This window comes from Acanthochromis polyacanthus, chromosome 24 (assembly GCF_021347895.1).
Source record: "Acanthochromis polyacanthus isolate Apoly-LR-REF ecotype Palm Island chromosome 24, KAUST_Apoly_ChrSc, whole genome shotgun sequence".
Taxonomy (NCBI): Eukaryota; Metazoa; Chordata; class Actinopteri; family Pomacentridae; genus Acanthochromis; species Acanthochromis polyacanthus.
This window is the reverse complement of record NC_067136.1, coordinates 545,063-569,869: the sequence shown is the minus strand read 5'-3', so window position 1 is coordinate 569,869 and position 24,807 is coordinate 545,063. Positions and strand designations below refer to the sequence as shown.

At 39.6% G+C, this 24,807-nt stretch overlaps 1 protein-coding gene and 2 long non-coding RNA genes across 6 annotated transcripts in view; 2 read left to right on the top strand and 1 right to left on the bottom strand.

Moving 5' to 3' along the window:
- The window catches only part of LOC127532640 (uncharacterized), a 32,610-nt gene extending 23,118 nt beyond the window's left edge, over positions 1 to 9,492 (top strand). Inside the window, exon 3 of the long non-coding RNA XR_007940169.1 lies at positions 9,360 to 9,492. This is a non-coding gene — a long non-coding RNA (uncharacterized LOC127532640). The remainder of the gene's footprint in view (positions 1 to 9,359) is intronic.
- The window catches only part of LOC127532619 (uncharacterized), a 46,035-nt gene extending 34,118 nt beyond the window's left edge, over positions 1 to 11,917 (bottom strand). For 2 of the 4 annotated variants that reach the window (XR_007940146.1, XR_007940145.1), the window contains exons 1-3: positions 11,672 to 11,915; positions 9,493 to 9,858; positions 8,997 to 9,313 (exon numbers count right to left, since the gene is read on the bottom strand). Coding sequence is in view for 1 of the 4 variants with exons in the window: in XM_051944593.1 (XP_051800553.1) it covers positions 9,093 to 9,313; positions 9,493 to 9,858; positions 11,672 to 11,732 (648 nt within the window). In the remaining 3 variants the exon portion in view is untranslated. Of the gene's footprint in view, positions 1 to 6,040; positions 9,314 to 9,492; positions 9,859 to 11,671 lie in introns of those variants that run through there. The other 2 variants (XR_007940147.1, XM_051944593.1) reach the window with 2 other exon arrangements.
- Positions 11,918 to 22,563: 10,646 nt separating this feature from the next.
- LOC127532654 (uncharacterized) lies at positions 22,564 to 24,330 on the top strand. Its single transcript, XR_007940186.1, has 3 exons — positions 22,564 to 22,642; positions 23,387 to 23,426; positions 24,273 to 24,330. It is a non-coding gene; the product is annotated as an uncharacterized LOC127532654 (long non-coding RNA).
- The last annotated feature ends 477 nt before the right edge of the window (positions 24,331 to 24,807 follow it).

Below are 24,807 nucleotides of genomic sequence, written 5' to 3'. Positions count from 1 at the left end.
TCCTAAGGAAGAAGGAGGCATTGAAATGTTGGACTTCTTTGATCTGAACTACACCTTTAAAGTTAAATGGCTGCAGGAGTGCATCACTAAACCTAATTCATTGTGGTATTTTATCCCTAATAATATTTTTGAAAAGTAAGGAGGGCAACGTTTTTTACTGAGCTGCAACTAGTGTGTGTCAGAACTGCCAGTTAAACTTTAGAATTTCTATAAACAAGCATTACAGGGTTGGAAACTTTGCTACAGTCATAACTTTTATCCTCACAAATGCATCATCTGGAACAACTGCTGTATTCTCAAAAAGAACAAATCACTTTTTTCTCAGTCTTGGAGTGATAAAAAAATTATTTTTGTTAAAGATCTGGTAGATGACGATGGTAAAGTATTGCAATATGAAAACTTCATTCATAAATTCCAATTCAATACAAAGAATATAAAGGAATCTCCCAAAGTTTGCCAGCAGGACGTCTTCATCTTATGAAAGGTCACCAGATGGCGCCAAATCCAACAGCGAACACTCATCTGTTTATTAATGGTATCAAGTTCCTTCACCAAAAATGCGACAACAAAAAAATAAGAGAATCTATAGACAACAGAACGAACCCAACCTACATGCAAAGCCAGATGGAATTTACAGTTTCCTGATATTAACTGGAAAAAAAAAGAATGATGCCATTCAATTACTGCATAAACAACAAAATGAGAGAAATTGATTCTAAAATTATACATAGATATTACCCAACAAATGAAATGATATCAAAGTTCACTGACATTGACTCAAACTGTTGTTTTTGCTCTTTAGCCACAGAAAATATCATCCACCTCTTTTTAATTGTCCTAATACAGCTAAACTATGGCGAGATATTGAATCTTATCTATCACTTAAACACCAACACCAATAAATATTACATATTTATTTATTTTTATTAGTATTTTTCTTTTCTTTCTTTTTCCCTTTTGAGTTTATGGTTATTTTTCTGTTTTCCTTATTGGTAATGTTAAAACAAAATGAAGTCTATGTATGTGTAAATACATCCCACTGTAAATAATGTATATATGCACAATAAAATAAACCATCAGTACCGTTCTGACTACAGGTGAACGTGAAGCAGCTGTTCCATGTTTTCAGGCTAAAACACCCCAATCAGCATCAGGCCTGACATAAAACTGAACTGAGAGTAATTAGGGAACAAAAGGAAAAGGACAAACTGCACTGGACTCCAACAGGGAGATCTTTAACCCTCCTGTGGTCCTGTGGGTTAAAATTAACACGTTTTAAAGTTTGAAAATGTGGGAAAAAATCTATTTCCACAGTGAAACTTCTGATGTCCACATTTTCAACATTTTTGGGAAATCTGTGAACATTTTTTGGTGGAAAAGAAAGAAATTTTAAAAATGTTTCTGAAGAACATTCACATAAAAATCAACCAAAATCCAGCGAATATCGCTGGATTTTGGTTGATTTTTATGTGAATGTTCTTAAGAAAACATTAGACGTTTTACTGATAAACATGGAATCACTTTAGATATTTTTAGGATTCTTTTGGAAGATTTTTACTTTGGAATTTTCTTGTCAAATTTGAGGATTTTTTTCAACTAAACTTTTAAGGGAAACTTTGAAGGAATTATTGAAATTTTCTTCCTGAAAGTTTTGCAAATTGTCAGAAATTTGGGTGATTTTTTGGGGATTTTTTCAGAAAAAGAAACAATATTTTTGGTGCCCATAAATGAGGACAACAGGAGGGTTAAACTGAATGTAAAAACAAAAAAACAACACTTCTCTCTGATTCATTTATTTCTGTGAGTTTTTTCTTTTCACTAAAAATCGGGGTTGTGTCTTATGTTATTTCCTGTTTTCAAAAAGAGAAATTTACACTGAGATGAGCAAAATGTAAATGAAGCCCTGTTCACATGGGACCTCTGATGATTTGTAATAATTACAGTCTGTGATCTTAATCCTGTGTAAATGCTCCATGTCAGTAATTGGTAAAGTAATAACTGCCCCACAAATTACCTTCTATATTTCACCAAACACCGACGTCCTGGGATAATTCTAGACCCATGTGAGTCTGGATCTCAGTGATTGGGGGTGTTTCTGTTGTTTATTTGTTATATTGTGAGACTTTTTCTACCTCATTCCCAGTTAGATTCTGGAGGCTGTGGTGGAAATTATTGACAGGATTTTAGGAGCAAATGCAGCAGTAGGTCTGTACACAACAAGTCTATGGAGCATTCACAGATTCAGGAAAATGAAACCAACAGGATATAGAGATGGATGACATGTGTAGCAGAATACGTTAAGCTTATCTTTCAACAGGCTGAATCCAAACACCCTGATGGTCCGTTATCAGCCATTAATTAGCTATCTTACCTTCCTGCAAATGTGAGCAACACTGACAGCTGGCTGGTTTCCAGAGCTTAGTTGTGGTCTGTGACAGTGTGTGCTCGGTTTAAATGTCATACATTTATTAATAGGACATGATACTGTTCTTATGCCAACAGTTTTTTAGCACTTCCATTTATTATGAGGAATAAATGATTATGAGGAATAAATGATTTACTCACTTCAGTAAAATATCAACACTACACACTGAGAACATGTTTCCACTGACTGGCCTTCCTTTATTAATAGCAGATGCATGGTACAGAGAAAGAACACCACAGCAGTGAGGCCATTCCTTCTGGGAAGCAGAAGTTCTCCAGAAATGTCTGGAGAAAGACTGGAACCTCCACTTCAGAATGCCCACAGAGGCCTTCAGCTGTCAAACCACTGACATGATGGAACCGGTGCCGTTAGAGAAGAGGACTGCAGTTACCATCTACAAGCTCTCCAGTAATGTGGAGCTTCATGATGTCACCAACCTGTTTGGTATTGGAGCACAGCCTGCAGCATCTTCTGGGAAGTGTGTGAGGCCCTGATCAAACTCAGAAAGATCTACGTTAAGAGGCCAAAAACTGTCCCTGAAGTCCAGGCTATCATGTCAGCTTTGAGAAGAAGACAGGATTCCCCATGTGTGCTGCTGCTTTGGTCAGCACTCATCCCTGTTGTTGGCCCACAGAGCTATCCCACCGACTACTGCAACAGGAAAGGATGGTACAGTGTTCTCCTTCAAGGACCTGTAGACCACACTTACTTTTGATGTTGGCTGGCCTGGGAAGTGCCATGATGCTTACGTTTTTGAGTGTTCCCGTCTGTGCCACAAGCTGGAGGATGGAACTTTTCCCTCTGGTCACCAGGAACATCCAAGGGGTCAACATAGATGTCCTGATTCATTCCTACAGCTGGACCTGCAACGTCATGAAGCCATTCCTGGATTTAAAAAAAATAACAGTTTTCTTTATTTCATTACATTTAAAAAGTTTATTGGACATGAATGTGTGACTAAATGGATTCAGTCAGCATATTCACTCAAAAATAAGTAAAACAACGTAATATATATGATTTTTTATATGACCTCCTTCAGAAATGTTATTTTCCTATAGTGGATTCAAATTTTACAGAATAATTCAATTGAATTTCCACATCTAAATTGATTAATGTGTCTTAAAAAACCAACAGCGTTCCTGAATGTCAGAGCTCACCTTGTGGCGTTGGTTGACCAGCAGGTGGAGCTGTTGCTTTGGCAGCATCACCCTCAGCATCGTTGTCTCCTGAGGTGTTTAACAGAGGCTCAGTGCTACCAGATCCATCTGTTCAGCACAGAAAAAACTGGACAAGGTCACTCAGTGATAATTTACTGTCTGTTGTTTTTTCATTGAGCTTTAGAAGATTAGCTCCTTAAGCATATAAATTAGCAACACGTTACAGTGCGACAACATCACACTATCTACAGACCTGCTGTGAAATATTGTTGTAATTACAAGAGGTTGTTCATGGATCTGCAACCTGAAAACACACAAACAAAAGTAAAGCTAATGTCCTGAACAACAGATTAATAACTGGTATTTCAATAATGTTCAATAAATGCTATGTGAAATGCATTCTGCTGGCAGAATGAACATGAATGAATGAATGAATGCTAGCATGAGCTAACAAGCTAGCCACTGGCAGCTAAGTGCTAACAGTGTTGCATCTGGACAACAATTTTATGACTTCCCTAAAACGGCGTAGAGCTCGTCAAAACTTCACGGGCTGGAACCGGTCCTTTAGTTGTTTCTCTGGATGTCACAGTACCTTTTTTTTTTAGGTAGGTCACTCGCTGTTATTTTGACCCAACATAATCAATGTAATTTGTTTTTCAATATAAAACGAGGATTGAGAGGAGCTTATTTACATTTTCCTGCTAAGGGGAGGCACCATCAATGATAATTTACATCAAAGTTCTAGGATAGTTTTTCAGTTCTATCTCCTGTTTGCTAAGGTTTATTTATTAGGCAGTAAATTAGGACCCAGGACCCCGTCTGTAGTTCTACCACCACTTTAACAGTGTTAATACATGAGCTACATGGGATGGATGCTACATGTTCATGAAGAAAACCTCTGCAGGAAGAGACTCGTACAGGAAGTCCTTTCAGACAGACCTGCTTTATGACCTGCAGCAAATCTGGTCTCTGATGAATTCTCTGTTAGTGGATGTTTGAAAGAAGCAACGTTAAACTTTCCTGCTGTGGTTTCTGCTCAGTAAAGATGGAGGCTGCTGCTCTCTGTCTTCATTCATCTCTGATTATTTACAGTTTTTAGAAGATGATTCAACCTGACAGAGAAAATCCTCTGAACTCACAGATCAGTTTCATTTTGACTTCATCACAAACTAAGGTGTGGTTTATTTGTTGATCTTGGCAGACTGTCAGAGTCCTGAGGCAGAAAGAAGATAATAGACAAGGAGACCAACGAATCAGAAACTTTGCATCCACATTTGACATTCAAAACATTTAATGAGGTTCCAGAGCTGGTTCTCCTGCTGCACAGATCTGTGTGATCAATAAAACAGTCTTCATCCAGCAGAGTTAATGAGGTCTGAGAACAGCAAACTGCTTCTTCATGTCTGTGAACTACAGGAAGAAGACTTAAACTTTCAGAATAAACTTAAACTATCTTTATCTTTAGCATGGTGTGTCCAGAGGAACATGATCTGTGTTCAGACAGACTGTCTCTAAAGTCTCTGGTTGTAGAAACAGATTCTACAGAGCAGCAGGAAGTTCTGGTAAACTACAGTCTGGATGTTTTCTACACTAATCAGATCTATGGAGAAACACAACAACCTAAATGTGATGAACGAGGAACTTTCTGTTTCCACAGAACACAAATAAAAGACCAACATGGAACATGTGACTCTTCAGTGTTTACATGTTAAATAAATGATGAGACAAAGTTTACCCTGATGACAGGAAGCCCAGTTGACCTTCTGTGAAGGACAGCTGATGGTTTGAATGATCTGAATGATATTTAACAACCTGGTCTCAGACGATGACTGTCATGTTACTGAGAAAATGTGACACTGTGGACTTTCCACATGACTCTGTGGGTTTTACTGAATACTACAGTCACATTATAGGAAGAACAAAATACTTCTGCTATTTATCCTGGTAAAGAGAACAACACGTCCTGGTTCAGAGGGAGGAGCAGCAGAGCTGTAGTTAAGGGGTGTTGTGTAACGACAATGAAGTCAGTCTGGTTTTTGTGTTGTTTGTTGATCCTGTAGAGAAACTCCTGATCTGTTTGTTGTGAACCAGTTCAACAGGTTGTAGTCAGACATGAAGCAGCAGGATCAGAATCTGGAGAAACAACCTTTATGATCACTTCTGCAGAGAAGAAACCAGATTTAAAACTCTACATAGAAACTATAATGAACCACAGATCACTGGTTAGATTCAGCTTTGATATCATTGTAAAAGAACAAAGACAATCAGATTAGAATCAGTGCCAGAGTGCTAAAAGCAGCAGGAAAGTTCCTTATTTACTGTAAAGTTCATTATTTATAGAAAAGTTCATTATTTACTGTAAAGTTCATTGTTTACAGTCTGTAACAGGATAAACAATCATTTCTGTGAAGTAACTCAGTTCATTCTATCAGTAGAAGTTCTGTTTATTCTGTTCAACCTTCACTACATTTCAGTAACAAACAATGTTATTTTACTACATTTATCTGCAGATTAACAACTAAACATGATATAGGATGAAGATCAAATTCACAGAACACTTATCAGTATAAAAAGTATCAATAATATCTGAAATATATAATATTATCTCCACCTTTACCACATTAAAAGGTAAAAACATCAGCAGAGCTACTAACAGATAAAACATTAAAACACACATTAACCCTTAGGGCTGGGGGGGGGTTAGGTCCGTTTTTGACTAATTCTGATTTTACCTCTATATTTCACCTTAAAAGCTGTTGATCTTGCTTTGCTTGGTATCTTTTTTTCAGCACAACCTCACCCGTGTGATCCTATAACTATTTAGACATTTTGATATAATGTATGGACACACTTGACCTAAAATAGCAGAAAAAAAAAGTCAGAGTAGAAAAAAGTTTTTTTTGTTGTGGACACCATAAACATGTGTAATGAATCTTTTTCAGAACTTATAATGTAAATATAAATTGTTTGTCATAAAATAATGTACACATTTAGCAGTAAACACAGTTATATACCACTATTTGCACTAAAATGCAGGAATTTTTTAGGTGTTTTTGCACAACTATTTACAAAATGATTAGGAGTCACAATAAAATTTTACATAAATGAATTTGTACCATTCTAAAAAGCTTTTTCTGTCCGCCACAATCTATACAATGACAAAAACAATGAAACAGTCTTTAGGACCACAGGGAGAATCCAGAGTCCTGGTGTTCTCCATTGCTAGAATATGTTTATTATGAATGTTATTATTATTGTTGTTGTTTTATTATTATTATTTTATTTTTATTAGCCAGGTTTGTGAAAATCTGGTCCACATTTTCCTTCCGACACCAAGCGTCACTCCAAGAGTCTGTGTTTCTGTCCAGACATAGACATAATAAAAAGTAGACGCCGCATCGACCGCTACTGTCCATTGGGGCTGACGAGCGGTGGGGCCGCCATCTTGGTCCGGTCATCCGCTCCACTCAGCGCTGTTTGACAGCGCATTTAATCCATCTTAACTCTGAATATTAAACTGATTTTCACGCGTTTTTATTTTTATTTTTTGCTGCAAACATCATACATGTAGCTATGATACAGGACAAATGGTTCGGCGTATTTTAATGTTCATAGTGGGATTAATAGATAATAATAATAATGGGTAATAGAATATTCTGAAATTAAGCTCGACTGTAGACAGGTATTTTGCAAACACTGTGAACACACACACACTAATATATGTTAGAGAAGCAGATAATGGCAGCAAAGTCAATTATTTTAATAATTTGAAGAGACAATATATGATTACGCTATATACACATATATAAACAAAATACTGACTAATTTCATTTCATCAGGTTCTAACATGCAGAGCTTTGGAACACATTTATTTCCAGACAAAGCAACAGAGTAGAAAAGTTGATGAAGACCAGCAGCAGCAGCAACAATCCACAGGATCAATCTAGATCTAAACTCTGAATAGTTTTCATATCACTGTTAATTACAGTTGAGTCTTTATTCGTTATTTTATTATTTGTCTGAGCATCAAAGGTGTGAAGACTCTATAGAAATCCATGGGTTTATTTATTTATTTATAATTTCTTTTCAGTTGCATAGTTGATGGCCTAAAAGTACTCAAATGCGTAAAACTTTGCGTACACATCAGGAACGGCAAAAAGTTTAGTATTAAATGGCTCCATAGCGCCCCCTACATAATTGCAACATTTGGAACACTACTACGGATAGCACATTTCATCTTGAACGTTTTGTGTGGATATGAAGCACATCAGGGCGCACAAAACAGTCAATTACAGCCATCATCTAAACCCAACAGTGGGCCTGGGATCTTTCTGCATGGAGTTTGCATGTTCTCCCTGTGCATGCGTGGGTTTTCTCCGGGTACTCCGGCTTCCTCCCACAGTCCAAAAACATGCTGAGGTTAATTGGTTACTCTAAATTGTCCGTAGGTGTGAATGTGAGTGTGATTGTTTGTCTGTATATGTAGCCCTGTGACAGACTGGTGACCTGTCCAGGGTGTCCCCTGCCTTCACCAGAGTCAGCTGGGATAGACTCCAGCACCCCCCCCCAACCCTAATGAGGATAAAGCGGTGGATAGAGAATGGATGGATGGATCTAAACCCAACAGGAAGTCGGCCATTTTGAATTAACTGTGAAATCTGTTTGAGATGAACTTCTCATCAGGGGTATATTGAGAGTATATACTATAGAATATATATAGTATATATACTCTGTAGTATAGTACTATAGTCGAAGCAGGTTGTTCCAGCTCTTCTTGGGGGATCCCGAGGTGTTCCAAGACCAGATGAAATACATAATCCCTCCTGCTAATTCTGGGTCTACCCCGGGGTCTCCTCCCAGGTGGACATGTTTGGAAAGCCCCAAGCCAGACACCCTCCTCACCCTGGCTGATCTTTGAGATCCTGTCGATGAAGACCACAAACAGGATCGGAGACAAGGGACAGGAGGAGTCCAACACCCACTGGAAACCGACTTTGTGGTGAGTATACGGACACTGCTCTCACCTTGGTTGTGCAGGGACCGAATAATATCTAATATATGATTATTATTATTGTTATTATTATTATGCTCTTTCTGAAAGGAACAATTATGTCCACATATTTAGACACCAGGTCTCAGGAGGTTAATATTGGTTATTATTTACTTGAGATTGAGAGGGTTCAAGATCTGTTTCTAAAAATTGCTGATTCTATGTGACCATGTGTCAGATGAAAATGTTCCAGGGTGGAAAAAACTGCCCTTAGTCTGGCTCATCATCTGGGACCAGTCTGTCATGGGAAACCCTTTCAGGAGCTGAACTCCAGACAGCAGAGCTCCCAGCATCCTCTGAGCTCACAAACCCTCCACCACGATAAGGTGGCAGTTAAAGGAGAGACCACATGGTTGGTCCACACCTGGATTCTCTTTGTTCTGCTGCTGCTGCTTCCATCAAAGTTACACAAGCTCTGGTTTGTTCTGATGCTGTTCACAAAAACTTTCATGTCTTTGTTTCATAAAATCTGTTCAACTGCTGCTTCATCAGGAGGAACTGGGAGATTTGGATTCTGCCTCATGTGTCGTCTGTAGATCAGAAAACCAACAGAAGCCAACACAGCAAGAAGTATCACACCCACTACTCCAAGATGTTTGCTACTGATTCCAACCTGGTCTCTTCCAATCTCTTTTCCTTCATCTCCAATGATATCACCCTTGGCTCCTTCAGACTTTTCTCCTGCAGACAGAAGTATCAGAAATATCAGAAATATCAGAGGTATCAGGTGTTTGAACATCAGTCAGATCAGCTGTTTTCTCCAAAGTCTCATCAGCAACATCTTTATAAACCACAAACATCTGATCTGAGACCAAGCAGCTTCATCAGAGACACAAACTGAACTCTCAACACAAACTCACCTGGTTCAAGAACTTCCAGGTTGATGCTGATGGGTTCAGAACTCCATCTCTTCCTGCGGTTTGTTCCTTTCTGGAAAACCCAACACTCATATGTTCCAGTGTCGTTTTTCATCACATTCTTCAGAATCAGAGAAACGTCTCCATCCTTCATCTCTTTGTCCTGCAGATCCACCCGGTTCTGATAAGATGGATGCTGACTGTCTGGATCTAAGTGTCTGTCCCGGTACAGAAGAACAAGATCTGGATCCAGTCCAGGTCTGATCCACTCTACAGCTGTGATGTTGTTGATGTGGATGTTGTTGTTGTCAGGAACTTTACATGGTAGAATGACATCCTGTCCACGTTTAGCTGTGATGTTTTTCTGAGCTGAAGAAGAAAGAAGAGAGAAGTTAAAGTTGATCCAGATGAGAAGAGTTTAACCACTAAACTCCTCCATGAACTCTGAGCTGCGGGTTTCTTTGTTTTCTTGCATGTGTAGCTCAAAGGAGGGTAAATGATGGTAACTAAATATTCCAGCAGGGATCTGTAACTCACTGAATCATGTTATTCTCCCCATAAGCTAGAATTACTCGTCTTAAAGTAGCCTCTAACAGAAAAGCATGAGGGACTTTTTGGTCCAGAAGCTGATTCACTGTCGTAAATAACAGTAACCCCCTGACCCCATGTCTTTTGCAAAGATGGATTATGTGAGCTACAGATGACTGACACAGAGCCATGAATGCATATTAACAGATATACCTGATCTGAACTATAGATAATTAATGTTCCCCCAGTATAGATCAACATGAGGGACAGTGAATGACCACTCTGGTGATGTTAACATGCTTTTACCATCTTCTAAAGTTTATTAATGGTGCTCACTGTCACTATTCTATCATCTTTAAACAGAAGTAAGCGAGAACAGAATCAAAACAAGCTCAGAGTTGTTTTTTCAGTAGGCTGTGGTTAAAACATGGTGGTCTGTAAATCCTAATGATGAGTTAGAACATGTTTGCTTCCCACATGTAGCCAAGTCAGTGATAACTGTCCTGTTGAACTGAAGACACGAGAACTATTTTAATGTCAAACCAATAAAGCTTCATTCACATTCAGGATTCACACTATGACTGTGGTTCATCTCTTCCAGAAATGAGGTCTTTGTGACTCATCCAACTCAATAGGTGGTGTGAAACCACAGGTCCTAGTAGTGAGGTCCTGAAAGCAGAGACACCATGCAGCAGATACACCCTAATATAAAACCTGGCTAAGGAGTGTGTTTGGGGGGTAAATTAGAAATTTCAGCCTCAGCTCCCACAATGCATCAGTAAGACATGGTGTATGTTTAAAAAGTTAAACTCAGGACCTTAAAGACAAAAATGTCCTGATGGAAACGAAATACAATTGATATTTCGCATACACTGACACATATAGAAACTGTAATGTTCTGCAGATTCAACCCTCTTCACACACACACACACACACACACACACACACACACACACACGCACACACACGCACACACACGCACACACACGCACACACACACACGAACATTCACACACACACACAAACAACCACACCCACTCAGACTTTCAGATACAGTAGAATATAAATGATCTTAAATGTCCAACACATTTCCGTATATGAACTATTACACTCTAGTAGTAATAACAGCAGCAGTAATAATAATAATAATAATAACAACAATAATAATAATAATCAGTGTTGTTGCTCATCATGGACACATATCAGATGTGCAAAAACATGTTGGTACATTATGCTCTGCAGAAAAAGATAATTATATATAATGTTTTCCTGGCAGTGTTTTTGAAAGGTGTGGAGGTTTTATCAGAAACCATCTACAAATAATATTAATGTATCAAAGCTCAGAGCCAAAATATAACAACAGCAAAAGTTACTAAATCCTCAAACAAACTTAAATACATCTAATTATTCAGAAGCCCTGTGACAGACTGGTGACCTGTCCAGGGTGTCCTCTGCCTTCACCGAGTCAGCTGGGATAGACTCCAGCACCCCCCATGACCCTAGTGAGGATAAAGCTGTGTATAGAGGATGGATGGATGGATAATTATTCACATTATTACACTGTTGGAAAATGCATTGATTCCTACAAAATAAGAGCCTGTCCAGGTCCATCAGAGGGAAAATGAATAAATATTATATGAACATTTTAACTCACATTCAGAAGAGCAGACCAGGAAATGGATCAAAAAGAATGACGCAGATCTAAAAGCCGCCATTTTACCGTCTTCCTCCTCTGATCAGCACTCAGACCTGGAACTATGTCCAACAAAAGGAAAAACAAAGTTCAACTAGTGAACACTAGTTAATGTTTACTGAATATTATTTCAGAGAAGAATCTGTGAGGAGCAGCAGAGTAAAGAAGAAACACCTCTGACAAACTCAGTAAACTCTCCAGAGCTGACAGAGCAGCAGGGTGGAGCTTCACTTCTCTGTTTCTTGTAAATCACGTGACTTCAGACGAAACAAGTTCAGGAACTGGAGGCAATCCAACAAACCAACTGCCAACTGGGCGAGGTTCTCTAAATCTGGCAGCTTTCCAAACCCTCCTGGCGCCTTCTTTTTTCTATTTTGTCAACAGAGACTAGCCATAAATCCAGCCACTTTTTCAGGTGTTTTGGAGACTCTGGTCTCATTCTGCTGTTACTGAGCCCCTCCCCTCCCAAAGCACTCACAACAAGTCACAGCAGCCTGCAGCAGACAGAGACTGTAGAGTACAGAGTTACACTACCAGTCAAAAGTCTGGACACACATTCTCATTTAATGTTTTTATTTAATTATTCTCTGCATTGTAGATTAATACTAAAGTCATCAAAACTATCAATGAATACATATGGAAAGTTGTAAACAAAAAAGTGTTAACCTTCAGTATTAATTTACAACGTAGAAAATAATACAAATACATGAAAAGCATTGAATAAGAAGGTTTGTTGAAAATTTTGACTGGTAGTGTAAATATATTATGTATACTACATGTGTAGTTTTTCATATATATATGTGTGTGTATATTATATTTATATATATCATACATATAATATAAAATTATGTCTATCATATATTCAACAGCCTATGGCAGGGGCGATTGTAGGATCAAATGTTTAGGGGTGCTGAGCACCCAGAGGTGCCTAGTCAGGCAAGATCAATTTCACTGTTTTGTACATTTTAACACAATTTCATTCCCACATTTGTCAAAGAAAAGCAACACTTTTTGAAAAAGTCTGTGACTAAACCATCCAATCTGATAAAGTTTATTTAAATGCTGAGTCACAGCAAAGGAGGAATGCTCTGGAATCTTAAAAGAAACCTATCACAACCCTAATTTCTTGGAAAAGTGACTAATTTAGATACAGCAGCTCCTTAACATACACATAAACAGCATGTATGTTTGTGGAGTAAACCAGCCCCCTATACTGAGCACCAAAAACACCAAATATGGACCTTGGACTTTATTTTTGACTTTTATTTGAAATGTGATGCACAGCATCTCTTTCCCTGGTCTGTTCTCTCTCATCTCCCAGAGTCTCTCCTTGTTCTCTTCCTTTTGTAGTGAAATTAAGCAAATATTAAAGCATACAGATAATTAGGAAAATGTAATGAAGACGTCCTGTTTAAATTGAAGTCCACTGATATCTGTTAAGTGTGCTTCTGGAAAGCATTTACTGTGGGGAGAACACATAACTTCCATGACATATATGTAAAATTATATTGTGAATGGAATGTTCTTCTTTGTCATCTTAACAGGTGCTGTTGCCTCTATTCTCTGTTTGTTTTCTTACCTGGTTCTTCCTGACTTTGCACTCTCTCCTCTCCTCCCCCTTTTTCGTTTCTCCCTCTTTGGACTGACAATCATACACAAATATGTAGACTGCATTCAACTAGATGAAAATGTACATAAATATGAAAAAATACCAATAAGAATACAAAAAAATAAAATCCTCTCTCTCTTTGTGCTGTCAGCCTAAAGGCAAATAACCAAACAATGCATTTTATATCTATAAACACTGATCCAACTTATAACATTACTGATGATAGATAAACCATTTGATCTTACACTCTTACCTGAACCTGGCTCTTTAAAAAAAAAAAAAAACAGTCTTATCTCCATGATGAGGCTGTCTGTCTGTCTGTCTGTACACACACACTCACACAATAGGAGTTATAATGTTAATGGACATCCAGTCAGTTAGCTTGTCAGTAGCACCTTAGCTTTAATATTAACACATGCACTGACACAACAGCAAGCTTCTCTCAGTCCAGTTCTGACCACCTGTAACGTTTGCTAGCTAGAAAAAATGTATTGTCATGTATTGAATAAAACCCGCTTGAGAGCTGTGCCGACACTTTTACATGAATTACAAACCCCTAACGATGTTGAACTTCATGTTGAAATCAGCATGTCAAATAGACCACCGACATCTCAACAGGATTTACAGCTCAGGGACAGCACAGAAACCAACCACTCAACTCTCTTCATCGCAAATAAGATAAAGGTTAAGCCATTTTGAATACAAAAGAATAAACCAGGGGTCACTGAGGACCATAGCTGGAGTTACATCGGAGCACAAGCTGTTACCATGACAACCCATTCAAACCGCATCGTATATCCGTGACCAGGAGAATATTGAAAACACAGATAGCAGCTCTCCAAAAAAGCCACCATGATAAATCTGTCTCATGACTCAAACTCAACTGAAACTGTAGCAAAAACCCAGTAAATAAGCAGCCGAAGAAGAAAATATCACAATATGAAGCCTTCTTTTATTACCTTTCTTGTTTATAGACTGGAAACATTTATTATCATTATAATTATGATTATTTTCTTTATTAATTCAAGTGAAATTCTGCCATGTATGGATAATCCGGGTCATGACCTCCTCTTCTTCTGTGGTGTTTCTTGGAAGAGTTCGATTTTGCTTCGTTGTGTTTACCGCCTCCTAAACAATCGGCGTGCGGCCATTCATTCTTTTGCCTGCTTTCATTAATAAAATCTCAGCAAATACCCAATGAACATGTTAAAAAGAAAAGCAACCGACATCAGAGCTTTTTTCAGAAATGCAACATAAGTGCCATCTAACAGCAATAGCACTGATATTTGTACAGTTACTGTACAATCACTCCATGAATATAACGGAGTATACCTTGTGGTTTAGCTAGCAGGACCAATTTGACTACCATTACTGTCGTCAACAACTTTAGTTAATAAATGACAACTGAAACATTTTGGCCTTATGAGCCATTTTATCAAAACTCTGTCCATCCATACAGACACGTTCTGGCTTTCACTGAGGCAAATTAAAACAATCTGGTAATCCTTAATAATCACCACTAGATGTCCTCAAATATCTTTAGACTCAACACGCTAACATACCAAATATAAACATTTACAATTTTTTTGCCATGGTTAAAATGCTCTGGCACCATTAAAGAAATATATTAAAAGGGTAACCTTACCATTGACACAAGTACAGACATTATTGAACATTCAAGGTACGTGAAAACAGAAAACCATCAATCTCAGGTGTGTTTTTCCATTATTTTATTTGTCTAGGATCAGAGTTCAACAGAAATAAACAAAGAGCTGCCAGAGCAGGTGACTGAGAATGAAGAGGTGAGGTCTACACAAACAAATAAAGAAAATCAGAGTTAGTGAGGTTGTCCTGTAGGTTACAGATTACTAGTTACAACGTAAGTGTAATATGTACTTATTTGATCACATCAAAGTGTCTTAATTATTTTTCTAATAAATTATTATACAGTCTTTGGCTAAAAGACATTACCATTTATGTTGAATATTGATCTCATTTGCCAACTCAGCTTGGACGAACAAAGTTGTCCAGATATCTGAAAAATTACATTGTAGAAATGTTAGCGGTAAATACTAAAAAACAGAGTAACATTTGCAGTATATGTTGCATCATTACCTGATATAATATGCTAACACCACAAAGTAACATAATGACCCATTAGGTAATAGTGGCGGCAAAAAAAGCACGAGTACTAATTAACTGGGTTTTGTTTTAAAATATTATAAATGCTTAAGGATGGGTGAGGACCCCCCCTACCCCAGCACCACCACACCCCAGTCGCAAGCCAGCAAAATGACCTGAGATCAAAACGTGAGAGCCCTGTGTACATCTTTATACAAAGAGCAGCTTCTTTAGTTTCAGTAGCACCACGTGGTGCTATCCCAGGGACGATAATTATTAGTGATAATTAACGTCAGCTCTGCTCCATCCCGACTGAGGTATTGCTAAGATAAGGCCGAACAGCTTCAAAATGTTGTTCCAAAAGTGCTGAAATTCATCTGGCATCCCATATTCTAACTGGATTTGGTATTATTATATCAGGAATTATGCACATTTTCCTGACAGAGCGTTTTACTCACGGCAAATTGTACCATTAGTAAATTTGGTATGATAGTGTGTTCAGTGTAGTTATTCAAAGACATCCACTTGTCAAACAAAACAACCGCCCCCCCCCCCCCCCCCCCCGCATATATTTATTAAATATGATAATCAGAGGGTTAAACAAGCAAACAAGTTTTCAAACTCACCACAGCCATTGTCAGATAGAAATGCACACCCTGGGTCGGAGCTTCCACTTGGCACAGGCGCAAATTTAGCATCTGCACGTTTTTTTTTTAACCTCATGGAGGTGTGCTGCATGCATAGGCGTCAGTTTGGGGGGGGGGGATGGTGGGGACGTGTCCCCCCCACTTTTTGTCAGGGGTCATTTTGTCTCCAACACATTCAGATTCTTCACATGTAAGCCGTTGTAAACCCAGTTATTTTCAGCAGTATAGAAAATTCCAACGCTCCTGAACGCACCATCCGCACTCGGCCTGGAGTTGCACAGACATGCAGCACACCTTCGTGAGGTTAAAAAAAAACGTGCAGATGCTAATTTTGTGCCCGTGCCAAGTGGAAGCTCCGACCAGAGGCATGCAGGGGCAAAATTTCGGCCCGGGAGAATTAATACTATAGCGGCCCACAGACCCCTTTACCTGTATGTACTGACAGCTCAACAGGTTGAGCATCTGCCTTTGGTGCAGTGGTTGTGAGTTCAAGCCCAACCTGTGGCATTTTACTGCCATTCTTCGACATTTTCTCAAAGTGCTGTCTTACCAACGACACAGAAGCATATGAGAAAAGCAGGCGTGCTGCACCAATGCTAAATTTTGATCTCAAGTAGAGGGCCACAAAATATCGTCCCACGGGCCGCAGTTGGCCCGCGAGTTTGAGACCCATGATTTAAAGCATTATTATTATTATTATTATTTTATGACTGGAGTGGCCCAACAATAAAGCGGCCCACCGGGGATATCCCCGGTGTTCCCGATTACCCAGCACACCACCCAGGGTGTGCATTTCCATCTGACAATGGCTGTGGTCTCCATCCCCCCCACTTTTAAAAACAAACTGCGCCCTTGGCTGCATGTCTGCAACTCTCGGCCGAGTGCGGATGGTGCGTTCAGGAGCGTCGGAATTTTCTATACTGCTGAAAATAACTGGGTTTACAACGGCTTACATGTGAAGAATTTGAATGTGTTGGAGACAAAATGACCCCTGACAAAAAGTGGGGGGGACATATCCCCACCGTCCCCCCTAAACTGACGCCTATATTGTAATGCTAATAATGTGTTGGTATTGAGTGATAGAAGTTAAGAATTGTGCCACGTATCCTGATTTAAACCAGGTACTTACACTACTACAGAACATACACTTCTGTGGGAGGAAGCGCTTAGCTCTGCAGGTAAAGGCTCAGAGCCCAAATTGGGAAAGTTGGGTGGGATCAAACCATTTTGAGGCAAGATAGGGGGAGAGGAGTACTGTATTTTTGTTGTTAAAACATTACGTATCAACCAAGTACTGTATGATTTTTACACTTTTCTGATTTGTTAAAAAAAAAGGACATGCAACACAAAAAAATCTCTCAAACTTTAGGGGTGCTGGGATTCAATTTAGGGGTGCTTGAGCACCCCCAAAAATGAGCTAGAAACGCCTATGGTCTATGGAGGAAACCCACACCACTCTGCATCCAAACAACAAATGAATCACACAGGCGCAGCTCTACTGAATATGTGTTGACAAAACATTAGAACTGTTCTACAGCCAACACCTCCCTCTACTGGTCACAGAACACACCTGGTCTTCCACCTGTCGGGTAATAAAACAGAAACCTTTCCAAACATCAGCAGCATCTAATCAAACAGGTCTGATTACAGCAACATTTACTTCTGGCTTCAACAATTCAATTCTTTTTCTGAACACATTTGAATAATATTTAATGATAAACTACTTAAATACATTTAATCATTTTCTCTCCTTCAGTTTCCATTAACAGCATCCTGCTGGTCCAGATGCTGCAGATGGAGCTGCTGATGTTCTGTCTGTGGAGTCTCCCAGCAGTCAGTGAGGATCTGGTTTCTTCACATGTTCCTCCAATAGAACACTGATAAAATGTTATTTTTAATGCATTGCAACAGTCATAAGAGTAGAACAAAGTCGTTCTACAGGTAATGAAGACAAGAATAATTCAGAAGCACACAGTCAGTGATGGAGTAAAACATTAAAATATGTTATGAATATTAACTTTAGGGCTGCACAGTGGAGTAGTGGTTAGCACTTTTGCCTTGCAGCAAGAAGATCCCCGGTTCAAATCCCGGCCTGGGATCTTTCTGCATGGAGTTTGCATGTTCTCCCTGTGCATGCGTGGGTTTTCTCCGGGTACTCCGGCTTCCTCCCACAGTCCAAAAACATGCTGAGGTTAATTGGTTACTCTAAATTGCCCGTAGATGTGAATGTGAGTGTGAATGTGTGTCTGTATATGTAGCCCTGTGACAGACTGGTGACCTGTCCAGGGTGTCTCCTGCCTTCACCTGAGTCAGCTGGGATAGGCTCCAGCTCCCCCCATGACCCTAGTGAGGATAAAGCGGTGTATAGAGGATGGATGGATATTAACTTTAACTTCTTTCAAGCCCATTCTCCCTGAACAATAAAAAAATACACAATGAGGCCAAAGTTTGACCATTAGATAAACGTAAGCTACTTATATCCCCGTTTATCCGCTATAGAATGGTCAGAGAACCGCTATAGAACCGTCAGAGAACCGCTATAGAACCGTCAGAGAACCGCTATAGAACCGTCAGAGAACCGCTATAGAACCATCAGAGCAGCAGCAGATTTCTAAAAGTCTTTCTCACATCAGGCTGCTCTAGCTGACCGTCTGCTCATCGCCATCTAACCCGGAGCCTCACATCTCCGAAACCGTTGGAGTAAATTGGAAATAAACTGACCACATATTTGATATTTACACAACCACTTTCTCACCTGAAATAATCTGAAAACTACATTTTGTATCATAATAACAGTAGTATTCCCAAAAAATATTCTGTTACCTCTGAAAGTTTCCTCCTCGGCCTTTACTGCTGGTCAGCGCGAAATGCATTATGGGATATTTGGCTGCCCCAAGTACACACAAGTCTGATCTGATGCAGTCTCGATAAATGTGGGCGGAGCTAGAACATTTCTGGGTACTATTTCCGGTCTCAGAACAGTACTCGGGCTCCGACTGATGACGTTTCATGAGAACCCGAAACTGCAAATACGGACAAGAACGCATATTCAGAAACGGCCAGAGCATCTCCTTGGTATATTCTGCACTTGATTCTAATCCATGCAGTTGGCATTGACCGGCCTCTAGTGTTGTTTTGCACAGTTCCACTGAGTTCTTGATGAAGGATCTTAGGGACCTGTTGATGTTGTGCAGCTCCAAACAATCCAGAGTCCATATGTGTGGCAAACGTTAGCCATGTTTTCCTCTGCTTCAGCTCTGAGACCATCCCTGCCGGTTCCATCTACCTCCTGCTGAAATCTCAGCTCCTGCCTTCCTAGTTCCGACCTGATCACCTTCAGTCTGTTCACCGGATCCTCCACCTGGATCCTCCACCTGGATCCTCCACCTGGATCCTCCACCTGGATCCTCCACCTGGATCCTCCACCTGGCTCTGTTGTGATTTATTTGGGTGTATGTTCTGTACCGTTCTGTGTAGTTTACATCATGTGGCGTAGTAGTGTTTCGTGTTAAGCCCTTAGTGTGCTTTTCCAGTCTAGTCTTGCCTTTAAAATTTCCAAGCTTGATTACAGCAAGTCATGGTTTGTCAGCCCCTTAAGCTGCACGGGCCCGAATACGGGCCCAAGATGGCCGGCTGAAGTTTAACGGCAAAACCATTTTTGGCTTCAAACAGGACGATAAAAACAGTATACATCCATGGAAAGCTTAGAGTCTCATGAATCCGCCGGTATAAACCACTTTCAGATGTGATTACCACAGCGGGTGATATAAACACATTTCTAAAACAAACAACAAAAGTTTAAAGGGACACATAAAGGGCATAACTCACCTTCCGATGGTCTTTTACCGATCAACGATGAAAATAATCCACAAAAACCGGCCATAATCCAAGAGTAGTCATCCAGACAATACTAGCAAGTATCATATTTTGCCCAAAACATGTCAAGAAATAAGTAAATAATCCACAAATCGCTCGGCTCCGTGCGCGTCCACGTGGCGCACGGTGGCGCTGCGCGTTCCATAAGTCACTGCATTTTTATCCATAATTTTATGAATCCTTCTGTTAGCCTCACGATCTCGGTCAGAAAATGGCGACTGGAGCCTCTGTCTTCGATCCCAGCCGCGTTTCAGCCAATCAAGTGACTCATCGCTGCCTCCGAACCCGGAACAGCCAGCCGTTGCCATCATAGATATATACAAACACTAGATGTCTCAAGACGGAGTCGGCGGCGTCGTCACTTGGCGGCCATCTTAGGACAGGGGACAGCTCTGGCGCACTGTACTGTAGTCAATGGTAAGGTGGATGATTTCCTCACTTTAACACTCATAACTCGCTCAATTCTTGATTGATTTACAAACGGTTTAGTTTATTACAAACCTTATTAACGTGGCTATGATTCAGGCTCAATTCCGAAATCGCAGCTTTTCGTTTTGAAAAATGCGGCATAGTTGTGTGTCTTTTCTGCCTGGCTACTCACATTGAAGATGGTGTTACTCACAATCTGATTTTCAATTATTAGGTTTTCCTGAGACCAACGTTTTTTAGAACCTAATCTTTAGGCGAAATTACATTCTTTGTGGTTGTGGTTGTATTTATTTGCTTGTTAAGAGACTTTGATTGAGACCTTAGACTTATTGTTTGTATACATCTATGCCTGGATTAGTTAGCCTGCAGCCGAAATGCATTGTGGGTAATGTAGGCACCAGGTTCATGAAGAGAAAAGACAACATCTGTGTTTGTTGTGCATTGATTTTGGTTGAGCTTTGTTTTTATCTGTGCATTAGAAAGCTGATAGTAATAAAGAAGTGCAATACTAAATAATAAAATTACATTTACATCCATTTATGCTGAAAAAAGATGATATCTGTGTTCATTATTATATGAATTCAATGGTTTTAATTATTCTTATGTAAGCAGTAAAAGAAGTACATCTCTGACGTTTATAACAAACCAAGCTGTTCTAAAATCGGTTGAAAATTGAGCAATCTACAGTGATTTTAAAATCCATGCTCCATTGACTTTAATGTTATGAGTGATCGAGCAGCCCTGTCCCAAGATGGCCGCCATGTGGCGACGTCGCTCCCCATAGGCTGACAGCGCTCATGAGCCATCTAGTGTTTGTATATATCTATGGTTGCCATGGCCGATGGATCTGTTGACTCACATCTCTTCCTGAAATTCTGATGCAAAACACGTCGGAGGAAACGTTTGACTGACAGGGCATGTAGCCAATGAGCTTGTTGAATAGCCGAGAGGCGGGTTTTAGCGGCCGAGTGTGAGTTTTGACACCTCCGGCTCTGCAGGAGCTGCAGCTTTTCTCTGTCTCCGTCTGAGCCTCTGATTCAGATCAAGATCCACACTGAAGCTTATCTGAAGTGATTTTTTTAGTTCTTTATGAGTTTTTGGAGTGAAAATAGTGTGAAAAAGCGCTAATAAACGACTATATACCATTTTTTCACAGGGTGTACATAGGGTGTCCAAAATTGACATAATTGGGCATATTAGTACAAAAACATGTGTGAAACACTCATTTCTTGTAGTATTGCTCTGAAATTTTGTCCTGAACTATGTAAGACCCCAGGCTGTTGCCTTGTTGTGTTTCAAGCTGTCACAGTGCTGCCACACTAATTTTCAGGTGTTTTATTAGGGAAAAAATTTAGGCGAGAATAAAATTCCTCCTAATTCAGTGTGTTCCAACATAAATAACTCTGTGCCAGTAGCACCTAGAGTAATTTTTACTGCACTGGGTGACAATGCAACTTGTCAGCTTTCAAAGGAGACCCCAGCCATGCCTGTACTCCAAACAGTTCAAGAACAGCATTCAATTTACTTTCTGTACATCTTCAGTAGAAATTTCAGGGGAAAATTGACCGCAGCTTAAGGGGTTAAAATATAAACTGATCAGGTATAACATTCTGACCACCTGCCTAATAGTGTTGGTTCCTTTATGTTGCTGAAACTCCTCTGACCAAATGAATCATGTACTCAGGACCTAACCCTAACCCTGTGGACTCTGTGGGTTCTGTGGGTTGCAGGGTAGGACCTACCTAGATCAGGCTGATCCTGGACCATCCACAGATGCTCAATAAGATCTGGATCTGGGGTGAACACCTTAGTTCTGTCATGTTCTCCGGTTCACTCCTGAGCAGTTTTTGTGGTGTGTGGAGGTGGACTGTACTGCTGAGGGTGGAAACTGGCATCAACACTCAAAAAAGTGAATTAGGTGGGTTGTTAACTGTATATAATTTTTATGTGTTCAGTTTACTTAAAATATGTGTATCTGTTAAGTTTAAATATATATTTTTAATAAAGTCTGTGTAATTGTGTCTTTCATTATGTGTACAAAAAAAATCTGCGTTGGTTAAACACAAACCATTTAATTAAGTGATAATGATTTAAATACTCATTATACCCACAAGGTGGCAGTAAGAATTTTCAAATGTTTCAGACTATGCATGCGCACACTTAACAGTCACCTTTGTTGGTGTTTGTTTTGGCGGTCCATGCAGTGGAGGCAAAGACGTTCGGAGAAGGGGTTGTCTCGAGTTGAGAGAGGTAAGATGCCGTTTTTATTCTATACACCTTGTAGCGTTTTCATATTGAGCATGATATGATTGTGTATTTGTGATACAGCACTTTAGTTGTATTTCCGAAGCGTTCGAAGCAGTAACTTGTCGTTCAAGGACGTCTGGGGGGAGGGGGACTAAGAGGTTACACATAGGCTACTTTAGCTTATGTGTACGTTACACGTTAGCTGCTAAAATGAGGCACCAGTGGCATTTGCCAAGGGTAAATTGTCACCACCAACAGGAGCCTGCAGTGTTATGTTGTGCGGAGCAGTAGAGTCCTTTTTTTGAGCTGGGAAGGGACATTTGCAGGGTTAGCTAACCACTACCTCTAGCCAAAGTTAGCATCGATCTAGCTCATGACAATGACTCTCATACTCAATCTTTTACTGTTTTCTTCATCCGACTGAATTTCTAACCATTACCGTCCATGCCCGCAACATATGTGTTACACTCCCTCTAGTCTGCGGCTCAGTGGCATCACTTAGACTGTAGTTCTTTATCTTTGCGGACCTGCTGCCGAGGGAGGTAAAGGTGCTAGTATTTGGAAACATCCAGGGCAGCTACTGGGGCTAGTAGCCTTCTTACTTTGCTATAATTCTCTTTATTTTTGTACAAAAACACTCTCCAGACTCTTCCTTTTTAAATTTAATGTTATACATCACAAAATTGAATGTGTTTCTTTTTCCCTCACTGAAGAGTGAATTCTAATTGGACTCTCTCGTATTCGCAGGTGAAAGATACAACTGAAGGCTGCTGCGGCTGAGTTATATGTAAGTATAATCACCTTAACTGTAAACCAACATTGCTGTTGTTGCGTTTTAATTTTATTTATTTATTTATACATACATACATACATACAGTGCTTTACTAAGGACAGTGTTCGTCCTGGGTTTTTAACTTGATGTGGTAGGGCGGGTATGCTGAGGGGCAGTGGGAGGGAGGGGTGGGGGCTGCTAGTCCGGACATAAAGATAAATAATTATGTGTACTCATCTGTTTCATTGAACTCATAGCTCATAACTGATCCTGCTTAGCGTTACCTGGTTGACATGACATGTTTTGGGAGGCTGCTCTCTGTTCACGGACTTTCTTCACCTGTTTGTGCACGCACCTGTCTTTGTGTGTGTGTACGTGCATCGTATCCGATCTCCGCCTTGTGTGACACAGAGACAAGAAAACTCTAACGAGTGAACATGTAATAACACAAGCTTTAGTTTGTTTGATGAAAGCACAGGTGTGAACCTGTTTCATAGAAAATGAATGTTATGATCTGACACATGGGAAAGTTACAAATTTGTGGATCTGAGGCATATTAAGCACGGCATGGCACTGATCATATTCAAAGCAGTAAGGTAGTGCTAATCCACTTTGTGATTCATTTGAAAGTTTACTTTGCATATTTATATACACTTTGGAATTTTTTTGGGGTGTACTGGTGTTTTGTTTGTTGTTCTTTTTTTACTTGGATTAAGTGCATGTAAGTCATGGTGAGGACTGACATGAAAGTAGGTTTAAAGGAAATGTGTCTGCACACAAATAATCAAGCTGTTTGATGTTTGTATTTTTCTTTTTCTTTCTTTGTAATAATCATGTTGCAATATTTCATCTCCTGAATAGAGAGTGAGTCCTGATTGGTGCTTCTTCCTGTCTGCCCATAGCACAGTATTCATAACAGGTATGATCACAACTAGCTATTTTTGAGTTGCCAGTATTTTTGTTTTGAAAAACATTTATCAGGTGACAGATGAATTCTCATGCTCTTGTTCTAAATATGTTTTTATTTTTAAGATTTGTAGTAATGTTCCAGTAATGAACTACATTAATTTATGAATCCTTTTAACATGATGAATTTCAGATCCTGGGTGTGATCGCTGTTTCCTAACTCTTTGATTGACGGCACTGCTGAGCTTGCCCGTGGTATGTTCACAGTCAAACTTTTCTTTCTAACAACTGTTTTACAAATTTCCTTTACCAATATATCCTTTGTGTTTTTTTATATGTGTTTTTGTTTGTTTGTTTTGTTTTTTGCATTTTTTCCCCCTTCCCCTCCCAGATGTGAATGTGGCAGTGTAAAGGTTGCAGTTCAAAGACCTTAACTAGAGCCCAGTTACTTAAACATTACCGATTAAAACATCCACATTATGGACGCGTG